General features: G+C 37.7%; 1 protein-coding gene across 2 annotated transcripts in view; it reads right to left on the reverse strand.

The window, feature by feature from the left end:
• The window catches only part of zmynd11 (zinc finger, MYND-type containing 11), a 37,385-nt gene extending 18,190 nt beyond the window's left edge, over positions 1-19,195 (reverse strand). For both annotated transcript variants that reach the window (XM_055151522.1, XM_055151521.1), the window contains exons 1-4: positions 18,991-19,195; positions 15,718-15,853; positions 7,344-7,503; positions 6,065-6,088 (exon numbers count right to left, since the gene is read on the reverse strand). In XM_055151522.1, coding sequence (XP_055007497.1) covers positions 6,065-6,088; positions 7,344-7,503; positions 15,718-15,848 — 315 coding nt within the window. In that variant the 5' untranslated portion in view covers positions 15,849-15,853; positions 18,991-19,195. The remainder of the gene's footprint in view (positions 1-6,064; positions 6,089-7,343; positions 7,504-15,717; positions 15,854-18,990) is intronic.
• Positions 19,196-19,561: the final 366 nt, after the last annotated feature.

Raw genomic sequence — 19,561 nt, forward strand, 5'->3', positions numbered from 1 at the left:
TAAAGTCCTGTCATTACAAGTAAAAGACTGAATCAGAGGGAGAATCGAAAGGCAGTTATTTGAATAAGATGCTGAATGAAACACGGCTTGAATTGATGTATTAAAAACAGAAGCTAACACCAAATCAATTTTTTTGCTACTAAACTGTGTTGATATTTGACATCACACTGGGGGTGTTCTACATGTAGTTAGTATGGTGACATAATGCACACATAAACAACACTGCCAAAAAAAAAAGTGTCATTTTCAGAAGCCTGTGATCAATACAAGTGTGGTGTTTCATTTTCAAACGCTATCTGTAACTGTAATTTGATATGTGAGAAACCTGAACAGCACACATCAATTCACCTGTTGAAGTTCCAACTAAGTCAGTTCTCTCTGGTCAGATTGTGTTAAAATGAAACTCAGATTAAAGCCTGACTTGAGTAACAGAGCTTCGGTTCCACTGCAATTTCAAGTAGTTGATGACATCACAAAAGACTGCGCAGATCCAAACACCTGGCTACGGGGGCGGAGTTTGAAGCGTAGATACCTGTTAGACCAATCACAGTGTTCCTTATACCTCCAGACCCCGCCCATCCTCTTCTCTCACTCTCTTCTTTTGTCCTCCAGGTTGTGCCCAGTTTAGCAGCTCTGTTTGAAATGTGGTTGTGGGCGAAGTTTAGGCGCTAAGTCCCAGTTTAATGTACATTTTAGGATAAACAGAAGTGTAAAGAGCTAAATTGTGTTTTATTGTATTTTATGATGTGTTTTGTAAAATTCAGATGGCGTTATTCATCTAAATATAGTACTAGTTAAAGGACCTCCTGTAGCTGCTACGCCTGGAGCTAAACTGGCCACTGTAGTTGCAGTTAGATGATTATCAGTGTGTGACCAAAGCTAGAGTAAATATTTAGAAGGTTGATCCAAGGACACTGGACACACACCCTTCTCACACTTGTACACTTAGTGGTAACTTAAAGCCACAGTATGCAACTTTTAAAGGTGCAGTGTGGTACTTTTGTGGTGGAGGGTCCGTCACCTGCTTGTTTCTACAGAGATGTCATTGCTCTGCCTGGAATGTTCCACAGTATGACATTAAACAGCTCTACCTTACATTTATTCAATTACAGGTGGTTTTATTGCTCAAAAATACTTGGAAAAACAGACATTCTAACAGTGAGTGGGGTCGCCTCTCCACAGATATGATCTGTAACTTAGTCTGGTTTGGCATCCATGAAGATAGAAAGGTTTAATACCATATTGTGAAACATTCCAGACAAAGCAATAACATCTGTTTTTCATTTTGGTTGTTTTCATTACACTGCAAAACTTTGAAAACAGTGTGTCCTTAACTGTGAGCAGGCTTGCATCTCCACAAACCTGACTCTGATCTGCTTGTTTCCATGGAAATGCTGTTCCTTTGGCTATAATCTTCCACATTATGACATAAAACGTATCTATCACCAAAGTATGGTTTTAAATTTCTATTTCCATGGAATCCTGCAGGTGCCGTGCCACCTCCAGAAAGTTACATACTGTTCCTTTAATATGAGCTACGCCTGACTCACATCGATCATTGGAAATTGATTGGGGAAAAATGTCTAATTTTATGGTAAACATTATTATTGTGATTAGATTTGCAATTTATGTTTTAAAAATAACATTCAGTTCAAAGTTCAATTTTAAATGCGTCCAGAAGAACTGGCAACAAGACTGAACTGGGCCTATGAACCCTGACTATGACTAATCCAAGAATCACATTTCAGTTTGTACAGATCTAAAGTACGGGGTTAGCAGTTTTAAAGCCAAATAAAACTGGCTATTTTTGTTTTTGGAGGAAATTGTGGTACTCCAGAAATTGCAGCCTTTGCTATTTGCTAATGGCGTCCATTCAAATAGCAATTGATCTCATAGCCCGATCATTTGGTTGAATTATTATGTAGATGTAGATTTTTTTTGTAAACAGAAATATATTGCAAGGTTTTTTTTTTTTTATGTGAAGTAATAGCAAAAGTCATGGGTCAATCAAACAACACATCAGACATACCAGGAGATGTGTTTTGTTTCATTTGTTTAATCCTGCATTATTAGTCTATCTCAACTCCAAAGCTCAAAATCTCAAAATGCTCTGCTCCACCTTGTGATGTCATGAAGCGAGACTTTTCAGGTTGATAGCCTTTTGTTCAGTAGAGATTGGCTATTCCAGGGCTGAAATTATCCAAATGATTCTAGTGAAGGAGTATGGAGTTTAAAAATACAGTGGAAGACTTCCTGTAAACGCTGTAGGGATGGGCATTTGATTACATTTTCTTAATCGATCGTCGAGAGAATTAACGATCAATTTTCGATGAATCATTAACATTTTTATATTCAAATTATCATCATAATTATTATTATCCACACTACTAATCTACATAAATAAACTCAAATTTGCAACATATAAACCGTAACCACTAATGCAGCTTTGTGCAAGTCTCATAGAAACGAAAATTAAAACCGCATGGCTAATTAGCGAAGAAAAAAACAGCTCTTGTGCGCTGATGTGGTCAACTTCTGTCGGACTAAAGGACACAACTCAGGAAGATAGGTGTTCTTTCTGTGACAGAAGGATGTTGATGCTAACGGTGAGTCTGTTCTTTGTATATATCGTGTTTGTGTCAGACGCAGCCTTGTCTCCTTACACTCACACAGCAACCTACATTCAGTCTGTCGATTAAAAATGAACGTAATCGACAAACTTCTTAATGATCAATTATCGATTAATTGACTAATCATGCCCATCCCTAATACATTGCATTACAAGGTGGAACAGAATGTTTTCTGTTGGAGAAAAGAGGGCTTGTGTGATAATGAATGTGTGAATGAAACAAAACACAACTCCAGGTAAGTTTTTAATGAAGTAACAAAATGATAACATAGATCAGAAAATAGCGTAATATGGGCCCTTTAACTTAGTAATCAAATTTCACATTTCATCATAGATGATCTTTTTTTTTTACCCTCTTTTTTCCCCCCAGACGAAGTTGAATCACTTTTTCCACTGAATAATTGTGAAACAGAAGCATGCCAGACAGAGAGTTAAGAGCACAGTCACATCCATCCTGAGAGGAGACTAAGATCTACCAAAACCAAATGTTACACACACGCACATGCTCACCAGCAACCTGCAGCTAGACCAAAAGTATCCGAACATTTTAAACAAGACTAGAATCTGTAATTAGGCAGTTACTTTTTATTCATAGTAGACTTATGTGTTGGTTGGTGACGAACTGTGAAAAAAAAGTGTTCCTTATGAGGCAATCTATGCACTGATGGTGTGTTAGCTGAAGGTTTGTTTGGATGTCACAATGTCAAATATGTGTGTGTGTTGTGTTGTTACCATTATTGTGAGACTTAAATATCACCATTACTCTTTGATGATAGTATGATCCAATAAAACCTAATCTCTTCTACTAGCTGAATGATTTTAAAGTTGGGATATTATACTTCTATAGGGTGTTAACTATTAACTAAGAGTGTAACGATATCCAAGTCTCAGGATACGATATCATCACGGTATGAACTTCACGGTACAATATTTATTGCAATATTGTGGGAAAGCTCATGATATAGCGGGGAGGCTCATGATTAGGGATGTAACAATATCCAAATCTTTTACAATATTTACGCAACAATATACATCTCACGGTATGGTATTTATTGCAATATCTTCTGTAGGCTAACAAAAGTGTTAATACATTACTTTTTAGCCTTAAAATGCCTTGACAAAATTTAATCCAAAGAACTAAGACTTAAAAGTGTTAGAACTGTTATTTCTTCTTGTAGTCTGCACTGAAATGGAGCAAAGGATCATGGTCAATGTAGTTCCCTCTGTCTTTTTTTTTAAGCTATTGCTGCACCATAACTCTTCATGTACACAAAGAGACTTGTAATTCGATATATTGTGATGGTCCACGATATTATTGTGGGGACTTTGATGATACGATATCACGATATTTCAGTTATTGTTACATCCCTAGTATTAACTCATGCCATATTTAGATCACCGTGTTGCCTTTTATCATTTTGAAAATGCTATGTTTACCGAAAACAACGTATGAAATGTTAAATTATTTTCAGTTTCATTTTCGGCACTCTGAGTCCACTCCTCTTGATCTCCCGCACTAAGTCACTCCCCCGTTTCAACACTATTAATACAAAATCAGAAATCAGAAGTTACTGCACATCGCGTCATGTTTGTGAAGTTGTAGAGTATTGTTTTGTATCCTGCATGGGCTCATACTGCTGAACGTAAGGAGGGTTTAAACAGGACCCAGGGGAGATCGTAAGATTACTCAAACATGCATGGATGACATCTAAAACCTCTTCATGCATGTTTTTGGATGAAAGATGAACATTATAACATGTTAGAAAGCTCTGAAAGTTGATATTGCTCTTAAAACATATGTAAGAGTTTAATCATATCACTCAATTTTGATATTTGATTGTATTGTGGTATAAATATCCACATTTATTAGTTAGCCGATTAAACTTGACATCCTTGGTTGACTGTCAATACATCTGCATTGCTTCTAGCGCAGATGACACGACCAGTGAAACAGTGCCTCATAAGAATGAAATGCAGTCAGTGAATAACATTAAGAACAAAGTAACTGCTAATTAGAATAAATAAACGTAGAGAAAGAGTCGCCCATCTGCAGGTTGGTCATGAGCACACGGTCAAACATACATCAGTGATCACTTCAGTAAGAAATGTGGCCACAGCTCTGCACAGGAACGTCATGAAGCTTTTCTGGTGATGACGGACAGGTCTTAAAAACACAGGAGTTACTTGAGTTTCAAAAAAAAGATCTGGTACTAATCAAATGTGGTAAAAGGACATTTGTTTATATAACACGATGCAACTTTTTGGTAGGGGATTTATCATCTATGGAAGATAATTTGTTCCATTCGATTTTGAATTTTAAATATGACTGAATTTCTCACTTAGAAATATTTAAATCTGAAAAAAGATGTTTGAATTATTTTTATTCTGAATTTTAGTTGCTGAAATTTTAAGTATACTTTTTCAAAAAATTCACCTTTTGAATATTCAGCATAGATAATTTCAAGCCCTCAAATTCAAAAGTCAAAATTGAGATTGTAAAATTCGCTGTGTAAAATTTCACAACAAAGATTCACGATGCCAAGGCAGAGGCGATCAATCCTGTGTGAGCGAGAAGGACAGAGGCTGTTTCCTATTGGCCGCTCTCATCTGTGAGCGGGGTCTGAGGTTGTGATGAGGCTAATTTTGACCAATCAGATCGCTTCACTGCATCATTTCCTCCTTCTTACTAAGTTAGATCAGATCACTTTTGGATTCCTTTCGATTTCTTAGGTCTTGGCATCTTGGATGTTTCCTGCAAATTTTTTTCACAGTGAATTTTAATTGTTGAATTTGAGGGCTTGAATATATTTGGGCTGAATATTTAAAAGGTGACATTTTTATTTTAAATTTAAATTTAAACTAAACACTGAAAATGTACACTTAAAATTTCAGCAACTAAAATTCAGAATAAAAATAATTAAAACATGAAATTCAATGGGATTTAAAATTTAAAATCTGATGAACCAAATTATCTTCCACAGCCATCTGCTTATCTACATGACGAAGTTATTGTTTTGAAGGAATGTTCCACAGTATGGCATTAAACATTGCATTTAGTTGGAGACAGACACATTTAATGCCATACAGTGGAAAATTACAAGCAGGTGGCAGACCATCCACCAGAACATTTAAAAACGCTTTATAATTAAAAGTTAAATTTACTGGCTTTTGACTTGTAGTAGTTGTACTTTGTCAAACATTGAGCCAATTGTGGACTAATTTAAACAAACTTAAAAAATCTATAGTCATGGCAGTTCTTTCTAGTTGCCCAAATCAGATTACGGGGTTATTTTTAAGTATTTTTTGAACCTAAAAAGATTCAGTCCGGTCCCGGAGCGCAGTGCATGTGGCAGAGCAGATTTCTCACAGAGTCATGTTAGTCAAAGGGAGGAAAGAGGAGCCCCTGGTGTGAATGGAACAATCGTAAATCCTTACCTGACTGCCCTCTGCTTTCGGGTCCTGTGATTGCAAGTGATTCAAAGAGCAATGTTTAAAGTCCTGCTAAAAACATGCGTCCGCCACGGGACCCCAACCAATACTGCAATCTGAGTGTGTTGTGTGTTTATTTATTTATTTTTTAAGATAATATGAATACAGGCAGTTATTCGTATGCATTTTGATCTGTAAAATCATAAATGTGAAATTGCTCTCTAGATATTAGATGTAATAAAAGTGTGTTCTGAGTTAGTGAGACAGCCTTGGATAATAAGAAGCAGGGGAAATAAAGGAGACATTACATAAAGCTAGGTTAATGTGAACAACACTACTGAGAGTTAATATGACTTTGTACTATCTATGTCTTTGCTTGTGTCTAAATTAACGTTCTGTTTAAAATAACTGCCCAGTATTTTGAGAAAGGTAAAATTTGAACAATATGATAAGATATTTAGTACACGACAGTATTTTACATGAAGCAAAGTTAATATGAATAACACTACCGAGAGTTAAAACAACTTTGTACCATCTCTGCCTTTGCCTGTGTATAAATTAACTTTCTGATTAGAATTACTGCCCAGTACTTTGAAAAAGATCAAATTTGAACAGTGAGGCAGATGACCCGTTTCACACAAGTCATGCACCACTTTTTAGAGCCAAAAATGACTAATACTGAGTCAGAGTACTTGTAACAACAGCTATGTTTAAATGTACATGAAAATATGATCATTACCTGATTTCTGGAGTTATCAGATTATCGAAATATATAAAAAGTTACATTTCATATGAGCAATCTGATGCCGGTTTTGACAATAAAAATGATAGAAACTATATACTGCACTAATGTGGCAAAGACAAAAAACAAAGAACATTTTGAAAGCTTTAAAGAATTATTTTAACATAAATTGGACTTTGTCTTCCCAATACAAAAAAGCTCTCAAAATTATTACATATCTCTGTGTCTCTAACCTAAACTGAACTCACAAGACTATACCCGCACAGGAGTTCATGCAAGAACAACTATTTATACTTCAAACTACTGAAAATGAAAAGGTGTATTCACAAGGCTGATATGTGTTGTCCTATATAAATCCTCATAATCTAAATAAATAAAAAAAAGAAAAGAATCAATTAATCATCATTCTGGTCGACTAAAACACCAGTGACAGATAGGACCTGCAGCCCTACATGTCACCAAGTGTTTTTTTAATCATCAGATGTATTTTGTGTATTTTGTGAATTGTGTATTTTGTGTGTCAAATGGTGACAGCGGTCTTACCATCTCGTCCCCGGGCAGCCAGTACCCCTCTTGTTCGATGCCCGCCTTGGAGCCCTTGCAGCCCACAGTGAGGGTCTCCACCACCAGCCCGTCCTTCACCGCCAGGCTGAGCTGACGGGCAGTCTCCTTTGGGTGCATCCCAAACACACGACTCAAATACCTAAACACAAAAGAAGAAGAAATAAAGGGTAGAACTTAAAGCTGGGCAAAATATGGTGAAAATATCGATATCGCAATATAAGCTCATGCAATAAATGATATTGCAAGAAAATAAATATATTGCAACAACACAAAGTTCCCCATTCTTCAGAAAAGAACTGTTTTTTAAAGTCATGATTGTCCTTACTTATTTGCCTTGGTTGTCTTGGTTTTGTCTTTAAGATTTTATTTTGACACAGTTGGACTAGTTAATGAAGGGATGGATGTGCATTTTGTGTTTTAAATTCACTGAACTTATTGTGCCAAAATATATATTTAAATATTAGAATAATATTATTCCAACACAGTTATCGAATCTCACACCTTTTTCTCATACCACGCAGCTCTAGTACAAAGGAGAAGAAAACTGCTTTCGAAATGTTCTTGTTGTATGTTGTTAATAGATACTGAATAGATCTAGAGAAGCTAGAAAAAAAAAAAGATTTTTCTTACAAGTAAGGAATTGTGTGTAGATTTGGGCCTTGCACTTTGTAGCACATGGCCTGTCGACCTTCAATCTCCAACATATGTTGTTTGGATGACCACCTGACTAAAAAGACCTTTAGCTTCATTTGAGCACTTAAATGTGAAGGGGCACTGGGCAAAATGTGACTACAACTCTCTCTGATGGATTTGCAGTGAAATACAGCTAAGGCTCCTGTTTGTTGCCATTTGGGTAGAAATGACCAAAGTCAAACCCATTCAATTATGAAAAAAAATGTACACATGATAAATACTGACCCCCAAAACAAATTGTTCCAGCTTCATATATTATACACAGGTATATATACTGATCATGACAGGCCTGTGTATTCAGTGGGAGTAAATAAAGAAGCACAAACATAAAGGTTGGAGTGTGCGCCTCTGTAATGTGTCCCCATGTTCCCTGGGCATGTTTCCAGCAGCAGCCTGTGGTTCTGCTGTCAGGTGGAGAAGCTCCAGACTCTACACACAGGGGGGCAGGAGAGAGGGGGGAAAGAGGGGGAAAGAGAGGAGAGAGAGGGAGAAAGAGGCGGGAGAGGGGGGAAAGAGGCAGGAGGGGGGGGTAAAGAGAAGAGAGGGGAAAGAGGGGAGAGGGAGGAGAGAAAGGGAAGAGAGAGGAAAGAGAGGTGAGAGAGAGGAGAAGAAGACGTGAGGCAGGAGAGAGAAAGGAGACAGGAGAGGAGAGAGAAAAGAGAGAAAGAGGAGCAAAAGAGAAGAGAGAGAAAAGCGAGAGAAAGGGTCAAGAGAGGAGAAAGGGAGGAGAGAGGAGAGAAAGAGGGGAAGAGAGGAGATGAACAGGGGAGAGGGAAGAGAGAGAAACAAGACAGAGGAGAGAGGAAAGAAGAGTAGAGAGAGGAGGGGGGAGAGATCACACCTGCGGCAGGGACACAGGTCAGGGCACGAGCTCAGTCTGAGAGCAGACTCCAGACACCACAAACACAGGCTAATGCTGCACTCACACTACGGACTTTAGAACTGTGTCCAAGCACAGATCATCCCTAAAACACCATAAGCGCGATCGAACCATGCTCAGGCACGGCACGAATGAGACTTCGGGGCGATTGGAGGAGGTGGGCCAAAGCACGGCGGCTCATGTACGCGCACACGCACAACTTTACTATACAAGCCCTGTGGGTGCGCTGATGTTACTCATATGAGGAAAACAGTGAATAAAATCTGCTCCATAAACACACGACAAACCTGCGCTCACCTTCTGTAAGGACTGACAGAAGTTTAGCTGCCTCCAGTCGCTGGCTGTCATCACTGCTCCGTGCTGTTTTTATCTCCATAAACTCACGGAGGAGCGAGTATCATAAAACGACGCACATCTGTCTCGCTCTTTTATAGATAATTCTGGCACTTTTTTCCTCCACTAAAAACTTTAGCACATGTAAACAAACAGCGCCATGTGATGACGTCAGGTCGTGGCCCGGTTTGGATGAGCAAGTGCGAGTGCAGCCATAGAACCCTACACACTCTTGCTTGAGCACCGCACAGTTCTAAAGTCCTAGTGTTCTGTTCTTCACCTGTGCATGCCACCAAAAGCTGTGCATGCCACCACAAGTGCAGCTTTTTAGAATTTAAGGTTGTCAAAAGTATCAAAAATCAGATACTAAATCAACAGCCAAGCAAGTATTTAAACTAGAAACTCATTAGAGCAGATATTGATACTAAAAAAGTGTCATTCACAGGTCAGAAATGAACTTTTCCTGGATGTCTTTAGAATGATTTTGAGCTGTATCAGAGTAAGTAGAAGAGCACATAGACTAGTACACGCCCATGGACACTATGAACCTACTGCACCACTGAGGATTACACACATAAGACACATGGGAATATAAATGATGTTATTTAATGTTGAAAATCACATTCTATTGTCTAAATAGAGAGTGTTGTATCATTGTGAGTATCAAGTCTGTTCCTTAGTATTGAAATCAGATTAGAAATGTTAGTATTATGACAGCACTACTATATTGTATTAGTCCTGTACTAACCACACAGTGCAATGCTGATCCTAATATTGTGGGAATGAATGTCACTAACAGAAAAATGTTTTATTTTCAACATGTCCTCAAAGCTTTTACTGCTTTATCATATTTCCTATTGCTATTGCTATGAAACGAACAAAGGATCATGGTCTAGGTACTTCTCTGCTTTTTTGTTACACTACTCCAACAGAATTCAGATTCATTTTCGGAAAAGATTTGTCCCCGAAGCTTTCAGGCCAGAACATTGTTGAAGTCTAAATAATGAGACGTTTTATCACAATCAAAGCACTGCACTGCCAATAACAGTCTAGTATTCAACCATAGCCTATATAAGTCTATGTACGCACCATAAACAAGCCAACTATCTATGTTTAAAGGTGCACTGTGTAACTTTTCTGGTGGAGGGTCCGTCAAATGCTGGTCTCCACGCAGATGCTATGCTTATTGCTTTGCCTGAAATGTTTCACAGTACAGCATTAAACCTTTCTATGTTCAGGGAGACCAAACCAGACCAAGTGACAGGTCAGATCTGTGGAGAGGCGACCACTGCTCACTGTCAGAATGCCTGTTTTTCAAGGTATTTTTGATCATTAAAACCTGTAATTGAATAAATGTCAGGTCTGTTTAATGTCACACTGTGGAACATTCCAGGCAGAGCAATGGCATATCCATATGAACAGGCACGTGATGGCCCTCCAACCAAAAAGTTACATAGTGCACCTTTAATACATGTAGTCTTTTTCATTTAGAATACAATTTGTAATATTTCATGAGATAATCACATCTTTTTACTAGATTAAACTTATCAAGCTCCTGCATGTTGTACAAATGTTGCCACTGTGGTTTAGGATTTTGACCCCACGGTGTGGTGACCCCGAGGTTAACATAACATATAATATTTTGACCCCGGGGTCAGAATCCTATTATGGTATGTTGACCCCCTATAGAATATTGACCCCCCCCCATGAAAATCTATATTTTATTAATAAATTCTGTAGAAAAATGTTGAATATTAATACTATATCTGCAAATTAAAACACACTGACATATTTAAAAGTGTTTTTTGAAGAACTCAGATGCATTTTTTATGTCAATTATAACTTTTGAATGTTAAAAATTACTTAGTTGTTTAAACATATTTTACTGAAAATGAAATAAGTAGTTATTAATTATTTAGGTAATCAAAGTGATATTTAATGATTTGGAATCTTGTTCAAATAGACAGGGCTGATCTATTGAGTAGTTAAATAGGAGATACCTATGGCTATAGTAATCTGACCCCCTACTATGTTTATTATAGTTATGATGATGTAAAGTAAGAAATAATGTTAGCTGAATATTGACAATGATCTATTATTTATAAAGGAAGTCAAAATCCTATGACTACAGTAAACTGACCCCCCAATATGTTTATTATAACACAACATGACTAAATTCAAGGTCATTATTCTTATAAACCATTGCCTACATTGACATTATGATGAAGGATTATCTGAACATAAACAAAAAACCATAACAATGTAAAATACAATATTAAAAGTGACAAGGTTACTATGTATATGCAATTTGAACAATACGTTACATTTACACAAAATACCAAGTTGTTCTCCATCAAAACATTCCTTAAAATACCTTAAAAGAAAGTGAATATGTAGCAATATATAATAAAAGTAAATGACATGAGAAATATTGATTAGATAACTACTAAAGAAAAATTAAGGGGAGTCAAAATCCTATAGCGATATGTTCACCCCGGGGTCAATATACTATCTCACAACATGTCTAATTTCCCAGACATAAATATAACACAGTGTCAATAACCTCAGTTTTAGCCAGCTCTAAAATAATCAGCCTTTTGTATATCTAAAATATCCAGCCCATCCCCTCCACCTTCCTCTTTAAATGAATGAGCGTTTTGTGAGTCCACATCAATAAGTAACTCAGATTTGCAAAGGGACCTTGAATAATATTCACTGTTCACTCCAATGTCAACAGGCACTCATCCACAACAGCGGTTTGGGGAAATAAAGCTGCGGTGGGACGATGGAGGGGGAGGGCGCGTGTTGCCGCTTTGTGTTGCCATGACGACAGCCAGGGCGGACTTGGAGCGGCGCCAGCTCCCGAGGTGCTCCGGCTGCTCGTACAGGACGTGTGAAGTGTTTCGTTTAGTCTTGTGGCGCTGGGTGAATGAGAGATCTGTCATCAGGCGCAGATCTGCACTCAGTTCATCAGCACGGGCATTTCAGACGCTTAGTGCTGCGGTATAATGGGAGTGAATGAGACAAACGCTCCGAGTGGGAAACATTTGTGCAACAATTAGGTGGTTCATATTCATAACCAAACACCAGAGGCGAATGGAAGTTGTCTGTGTTCTCAATTCAACAACACTTTTATTAAACTATTTCAGAAGGTGCCATGGTTTTGCCTACAAGTTCCACAGTACAGCCTTAAACTGACTTATCTCCATGGAGACAAGTAGGTCAGTCAGACATCTGTTAGACATGTCCACTAAGACCTGGTAAGGTAAAAGCTTTTCCTTTCTTCAAGGCATTTTATACAATAAAAACAAATAATTAAGTGGAAGACAGACAGGTTTAAAGTCCATACTGTGGAAAATTCCAAAACAAAGCAACACCATGGAGACTAGCAAGTGATAGACATAGGGCTGTCGCAATAACTGCAAAAATTAATCACCATGGTACTAAGAGGCCCACCGCGGTGCATGTTGGGCCACTGCGATCACCGCACCTGACCAACGTGACCCGACTCAGAGTCCTACACGGGTGCATTTTTAGAGATCTATAACCGCCTGGACCCGTTAACATTCCACCCGTTACCGCCCGTGCCCATGATAACCCAAGATTAACCCACGTACACAGTCTGGTGACCGCAAGTGAAAGGACCAGCGTAGAGCTCCGCGCCGCACGGATGTAAATGCAGCAGTCGCCTGATTGCGCTTTGCGGACACCTGCTCTGCGTCCTCATGCTAGGAGCTCGCTCTCTTAAGTCCGCAGGTACCCGACCTGGTGCAGGACTCTGACCCGAGCTGTCACAGTGAGAGCTGGAGAGACGCAGCAACACTTGTTCCAAAGCCAAATGTTACTTCTGCCACACTACACACACTATATCCATACAACAACCAAGGTACATGTGCATCTGCGCAACAAGTGCATCATCAGAGAAAGTTTTCAGAACAGCTGGAAATATTATAACTCCAGGGGATGTGGGGTGGGGGAGGGGGTACGATATCATTGCATACCGCACCGCAGGAGAAAGTCCATAATCGCGACAGCCCTAGGTAGACAACTCACAAGAAAAGTTCCATATTGCACCTTTAATCTGCCTAGAGTACTGACTTTTGGCCAAACTCATTTTAATGTTTAAAATTGTGTTTTTGTGTTAAATTCTATTAGGTGTAATCTTTGGCAAAATATGTAGTTTGTCCTGTGACATAGTCTAGCTAAAAGTCTGTCTTGAGTCAACTTTAATTAAAAGAATTTCGACAGTTTACAACTTTTTTGGCAAACATGAGGCTGTATTCATTATTTTAGTTGTGTTTCCTTCAACGTTACTAAGTAAAAATGTTAAGAAGTACATGAAATAAGAGCAGATCCAATAATCAAAAACAAAATCTACATATATGTTATAAAAATATCATTACTAAAAATATTATTTAAAAAAAACTGTAAAAAGACACCACAATTTGGCCTGTGTGTGTTCAAGTGTTGACAGGTCTGGTTTAGCGCTGGATTCTCTGCCCTCAGGTCCAGCTCTACAGAAGAACTGTCTGTATCCACCTCGTGTAAGAACTTGTGCTGTTTTTGGGGGGAAGATTTATCAGCTGCTGTAATTACAAATGACATGAAGACAGAAACCATCACTTCAGGCTTTTATACTGAAATTAACACACTGGTTTACAGGACTAATCTCATGCTACCGTGTAACAACTTGTAATGACAAATCTCAGGTGGAAATTAGGTGCAGTTAAAAACTTCAGTGAGAGAAACACAACAAAATAATTTGGAAAACTTTTAAATGGTCTGTTGGGTAACTAGAGACATATTAATGAATAAAGTTGTTGTTACAAAGTTTGCTCCAAGAAACCATTTTAAAATTCAAGGTGCACTGTGTAACTTTTCTGGTGGAGATTGGACACCTGTTTGATGATATTGCTTTACCTGGAATTTTCCACAGTATGGCATTAAACTTATCCATCTAACATTTATTCAGTTACAGGTGTTTTGTTGCATGCATTTTTCTGTGAGTGGACTCCCATCTCCAAAGATCTGGCCTGGTGGCGTCACCTGCTTGTTTTCATGAAGAAATGTAAGTTTAATGCCATTCTGTGGAACATTCTTGACAGAGCAATATCATTTACACGGAGACAAGCAGGTTTCAGATCCCCAACAAAAAGTTATTTAGTGCATCTTTAACATATTAACACTGACATTTTCAGGACTCTACAAATTGTAAAGTTAGCAAGGTAAACTACCCCAGTTTTAGTGTTTGTTCTAGGCATTTAATCAATGACATGTCCTGCCGGTGGATTAACTGACAAATGAGGCGTATCAAAACCTCTCAAAACTTAATATCTCTGTGTATCTGACTCAAACTGCACTCACAAGACTACACCTGCACGGAGGTTCATACAAAAACAACTATTTATACAGACTACTACTCGGACTACTACAGTTCTGCTTATCATATTTTTCAGACTATAAATCACACTTTTTTTCATGGTTTGGGTGTTTCCTGCGACTTATACTCCGGTGCACCTTATATATGTCAGTCGATCGCACCATTACTTCTGTACCAGTGAAATCTTAAAATTTAAACAAACTTATAAAGACGACTGAGAAGACTGAACACAAATGCCCCCAAAAAGAAAATCAGATTTTGCAGATTATAAACTGCAAGTAGCAAAATATACAGCCGAAAATGGTAATCAAAAAGCAGAAAGAATTTTTTGAGTGACCAAGAAACTTGTGACAACTGGAAGGGTGCGCCATGCAACTTTCCTGGAAGTCACTGGATGGATCGACAAAGCCTGGATTTCAGTGACACTGAAACCATCCTGTTAGGATTCAGAAAGGCCCGAATAATTCTAACTGGAACTGATGCTGAGTCTGACGATTGCTACACAGAAGCGGAAGTAGTGCTCTGTTTACTTCTGGAGATCGAGGCTGAGTTGCTCAGAAGTGACACAGAGGATGAAGAATTCAATGGATTTAGTGATTTAGAGTGAGATAATTTGATAAGTTTGTTCTGTTCTGTTTTTTATGTTATAGTTATCTGAAGAACTGTTCATATGTACATATGGATCATATTAACAGTCTGTTGTTCTCTGTTCTATTGTTATTACTAGAACTTGACTTTTCAAATGAAATTTTGGTTCCTCTGATTTTACAAAATAAATTTCCCCCAAAAAGTGCAACTTATAGCCTGGTGAGATGTTTTTTTCTTCTTCATTATGCATTTTTTACCTGGTGCAACTTATATTTAGGAGTGACTTACAGTCTGAAAAATGCGGTAAATTCTTATAATGGAAATTTAAAGAATACAAATGTGGGTTGACGGAGACACCATCAACCATCACAATCAATCATGGAAATGACTAAAACTCTTTTTGAATCATAAATGGTGAAAATATATACAGTACATGAACATAGCTAAATGAAATCTGTTAGAAATGCTGACAGACTTACTTGGAGATGCGATCCATGTTTGCGATCTGCTTCTGGTTGCGGATGACCTCGATGGCGGCCCACACGTACTGGACCACTTTGGGGTCCGCCTGCCGCCTCTTCACCACACGAGACATGATTTCTTTATTCATCTCAACTGCAACAAAAGCAAAGAGAAATTATCAAACATTTAAAAGTAATACAATCAAAAACACTTGTTCGCATTGGCCTTAGAATCAGTTTGAGATGTTGATTGTTTTTTATTATTTTCAGTTTTTATTCATATTGTTTTATTGTTTTTATTAGTTTTAATTATGTTCTGTAGCACTCTGTTGTTAGCAGCCCTGTTATTTTTTTTAAAGTGCTTTATAAATAAAGTTGCACTTACATTTGCACTTGCACATTACAATCGGCAATTAATTTTACCCTGACACAATCCTGCAAGTGTCATAATTAGACTTGTTAATTTTAGCTTCATCTGAGTAAAAAAAAAAAAAAAAAAGTCTCATTTGGGCTGCACACATTTTACAATTTGGTTTAATGAAATAAATCTGGAGCCAGAAAATAGGTCTGCATGATTCTGGAAAAATATCCAATGCATTTTTTTTCTTGACAAGCTTTGTGATTAGGTTAGATTTATGATTTGTGTTTTAATAAAAAGTTTCTGTTCAAAGATCACATTTTTAAACACATCTAGAAGAACTGACAAAAAGACGGAACTATGAACTGACAAACTAATACAAGAATCACATTTCAGAACATGTTTATACAGATATAAACTACAGGGTTAGGAGCAGTTTTTATGCACAATAAGACTAGATATTTTGTTGTTTATCAAGGAAATTATAGTGGTTAAATAATTGTGATTTGCTTATTGCACCTATTCAAACTGTGATTTCGATTTGATTACGATTAATTTTACAGCCCTAACAGAAAATTTTCAGTTTTTAAACAAAAAATTAAAATATAAACCAAAATCACCAAATCACCACAATTTGCACTACAGATTTAAAAGACTGTTCTTCACACTTCCAAATTAGAACACCGATAATGTGCTGTGTAAAAAGTGTCATAAAAAAATCCACACTCAACATGGTAAGAAATATCCAAGTGATCAAAGCTTAAAATGTCATAAAGGATCAGACAAGGACAACTCTGATGTTCAAAGCCAAATGCCACCTTAAAGAGCAGGATCCCAAAATATCTTAAGAATTTTAAATCCTATTTTATGTGGTCTTCAGCAAAATCCTCCGTGAAACTTATGTTGTCACTTTAATCAATAGCTAGTTATGTAGAAGAATTTTGAAACTTTGAAGATGCTGTGTGGGTTTGGGCGGCAAGATTAATTGTAATTGAATCAAAATTGCAACTTGAATAGACACATTTAGCAAATTGCAAAGGCCGGTATCATTTTAGAAGTACCATAATTTCCTCCACAAACAACAAAATACCTTCAGTCTTATTCTGCATAAAAATTGCCCTGTAGTTTAGATCTGTAGTTCTCTACAAACATGTTCTGTAATTCTTGTATTAGTTTCTCAGTTCATATTTCAGTCATTTTGTCATTTTGTTGGATGTGAAATGTAAACTTTGAAATCAAATCAATCACATGCTAGTAAGAAAAATTTATTAGATATTGTTCCAGAACCATGCAGCCCTACTTTACAGCTCAAGCCTTATCATAGTACAGAAAAATAACAAAAATCTACCTACTAGTACTACAAAAAAGTACTCCAGATAAATATTCAAAATCCTTCAAAGTTATTGTTCAACTTATTGAATGATAAATCACTATAATAATTAATTACTGTGACAGGAGTATGTATGGAATGTTTTAGCTTTTGGCATTAGAGTTTGGTACAAATAATTCTAAAGTTTAAATTTATTCCTATGCACTAGAATGTTAGTTTTGGATTCAAAAACTGCTTGAATATGGTGAAGAAAGTGAACATCCAGTCAAATTACCCTGTTGCTACTGTTCGATCCATCAACGCGCACTTTTAAGCTTACTGGATAGTTCAAGAATGTGCACGTTGTTTATACCCTTTCTTTTAAATATAGTAACCAGCTAACCTGCTAATCCGTGACTTACAGTCATGCCATTTCCATCAAAGCAGTATAAAAATTATCTTAAAATAATACAATGCAACAAAGTTATTGCAAACACATTACAAAACAATGTAGTGACAATCGTAGCATGACAGCTGCCACATTCACTTAGATCTATTCCTGTCACCACTAACTCAATTAGACAGTATGGAAGTAACTACCATACACAGTCTATAGTAACTACAGCCACCTAAACTCTGACAAAATTCTTACATTATTCTTTCATGAACTCCCTCCTAGTTTGAAGCTTTGTTGTATTTTGAGTTTTGATGTCTTTTGCAAATCCACGGATACTCCACTTTAAACTAGTATTTATGCAATCCTAAGATATTTCTAAAATGTTGCGATATCAGACTGCAGATACTGAGCAGCGGTGATGTTGTCACTCGATTGTTTGGATAATTGGCTTGCTCACGTTTGGCGCAAAAGATAAAAACACACACATCCACACGCTGCTGTCTGTGGGCTGGGGCAATGACCAGGGGCTACTGCGTTTTACAGCTTCCATGGCGTAAAAAAAAAACACGAGCTTACACTTTAACTACAACTTGGCACGCAGCAGATCAGATAGTATACAAATATGACATGTCAAAGTAATAATGACAACAAAGACTTAAGGGGCCACAACTGGGTTAGCTGTCTGGTTAGCTGCTAGGCTGCTTTGCTAACTTCGGTGCGAATAATAAAAGACTTGCCTTCACATAAACCTGGCTAGTTAACTCAAAATTGTCATGGTAATAATTATGGGACACTTTATAATTCCTTGATAAACGTGGAATTTGCCATTATAAGGGGTTATATTGCTGGCGAGTTTGGCTTTTCGGTGCTAGTAAATGGTTGCAACATGTATCCAAAGGCATTATAGCATCAGAGCCAGACTTGTCAAACTTGTCAATAACATAGACTCTAACAAAACACTAGTACAATTTAAACTAAAAGAACAGCGTAATATGTTGCCATAAAATATAAAACTATCATGAGCTAAGTGATTGTTCGTTTGTTTTGGAGGGCGCCATGTTCACAATCCTCCATCACGGGGTAAAGACAAGGCAGCTTCTGGGGCGAGCGGCTAAGCTACATGCTAAGCTACATGCTAAGCTAACTGTCAAGCTAAGCAGCCGCAGCGGGGTCCCCGGAGCTCGCGCGGTTTTGACATTTGCCGCCGCGGGAGACGGAGCCACTCACCTCGGGCACAGTGGCACCAACACACGGCGCTGCGGAGGGTCCAAGTCGGAGCTCCTTACATTAGTATTTTGCGGCAGGTTATAGACAAGAGATGGGGCTGTCTGTGTTCCAGGCTGGCCCCAGTTAAGTAGCACAGCGCTGGAGGTAAACAGTGCCGTAGTGGAGGTGGAGTGGATAGGGACCAATACAGGGGAGAACTCTAGTGGTGGAATCCGTCTTACTGCAGCTTCACCCCGGGCTAACCCACCGCCAGCACTCCGCCTACTGTCAGAGCCGGAGAAGACATCCAGACATTTTTTGTGTTCCTAGTGTGTACTAGTGTTGTCATAAACTCGATACTGAACCACAAAATTTTTTTTAATTTAGACAATAAAAACTATATTTCAACATTAAATAATAGTTCTTTCTTTTATATTACCACGTGATCTTATAGTTTTATCTGGGGTAACAGTAGGCCTATCATATTAAAAGTTTCTGCCCAACTTTTAGTCAGGTTTAGTCAGGTTTTTTTTCTGTATTTTGATGTTTGCATATATATTTCTTTATTCCAAGCATCATCAGATTTCATCAT

Source organism: Boleophthalmus pectinirostris, unplaced genomic scaffold (assembly GCF_026225935.1).
Source record: "Boleophthalmus pectinirostris isolate CB_2022bp ecotype Guang Dong unplaced genomic scaffold, ASM2622593v1 HiC_scaffold_16, whole genome shotgun sequence".
NCBI classification, from domain to species: Eukaryota; Metazoa; Chordata; class Actinopteri; order Gobiiformes; family Gobiidae; genus Boleophthalmus; species Boleophthalmus pectinirostris.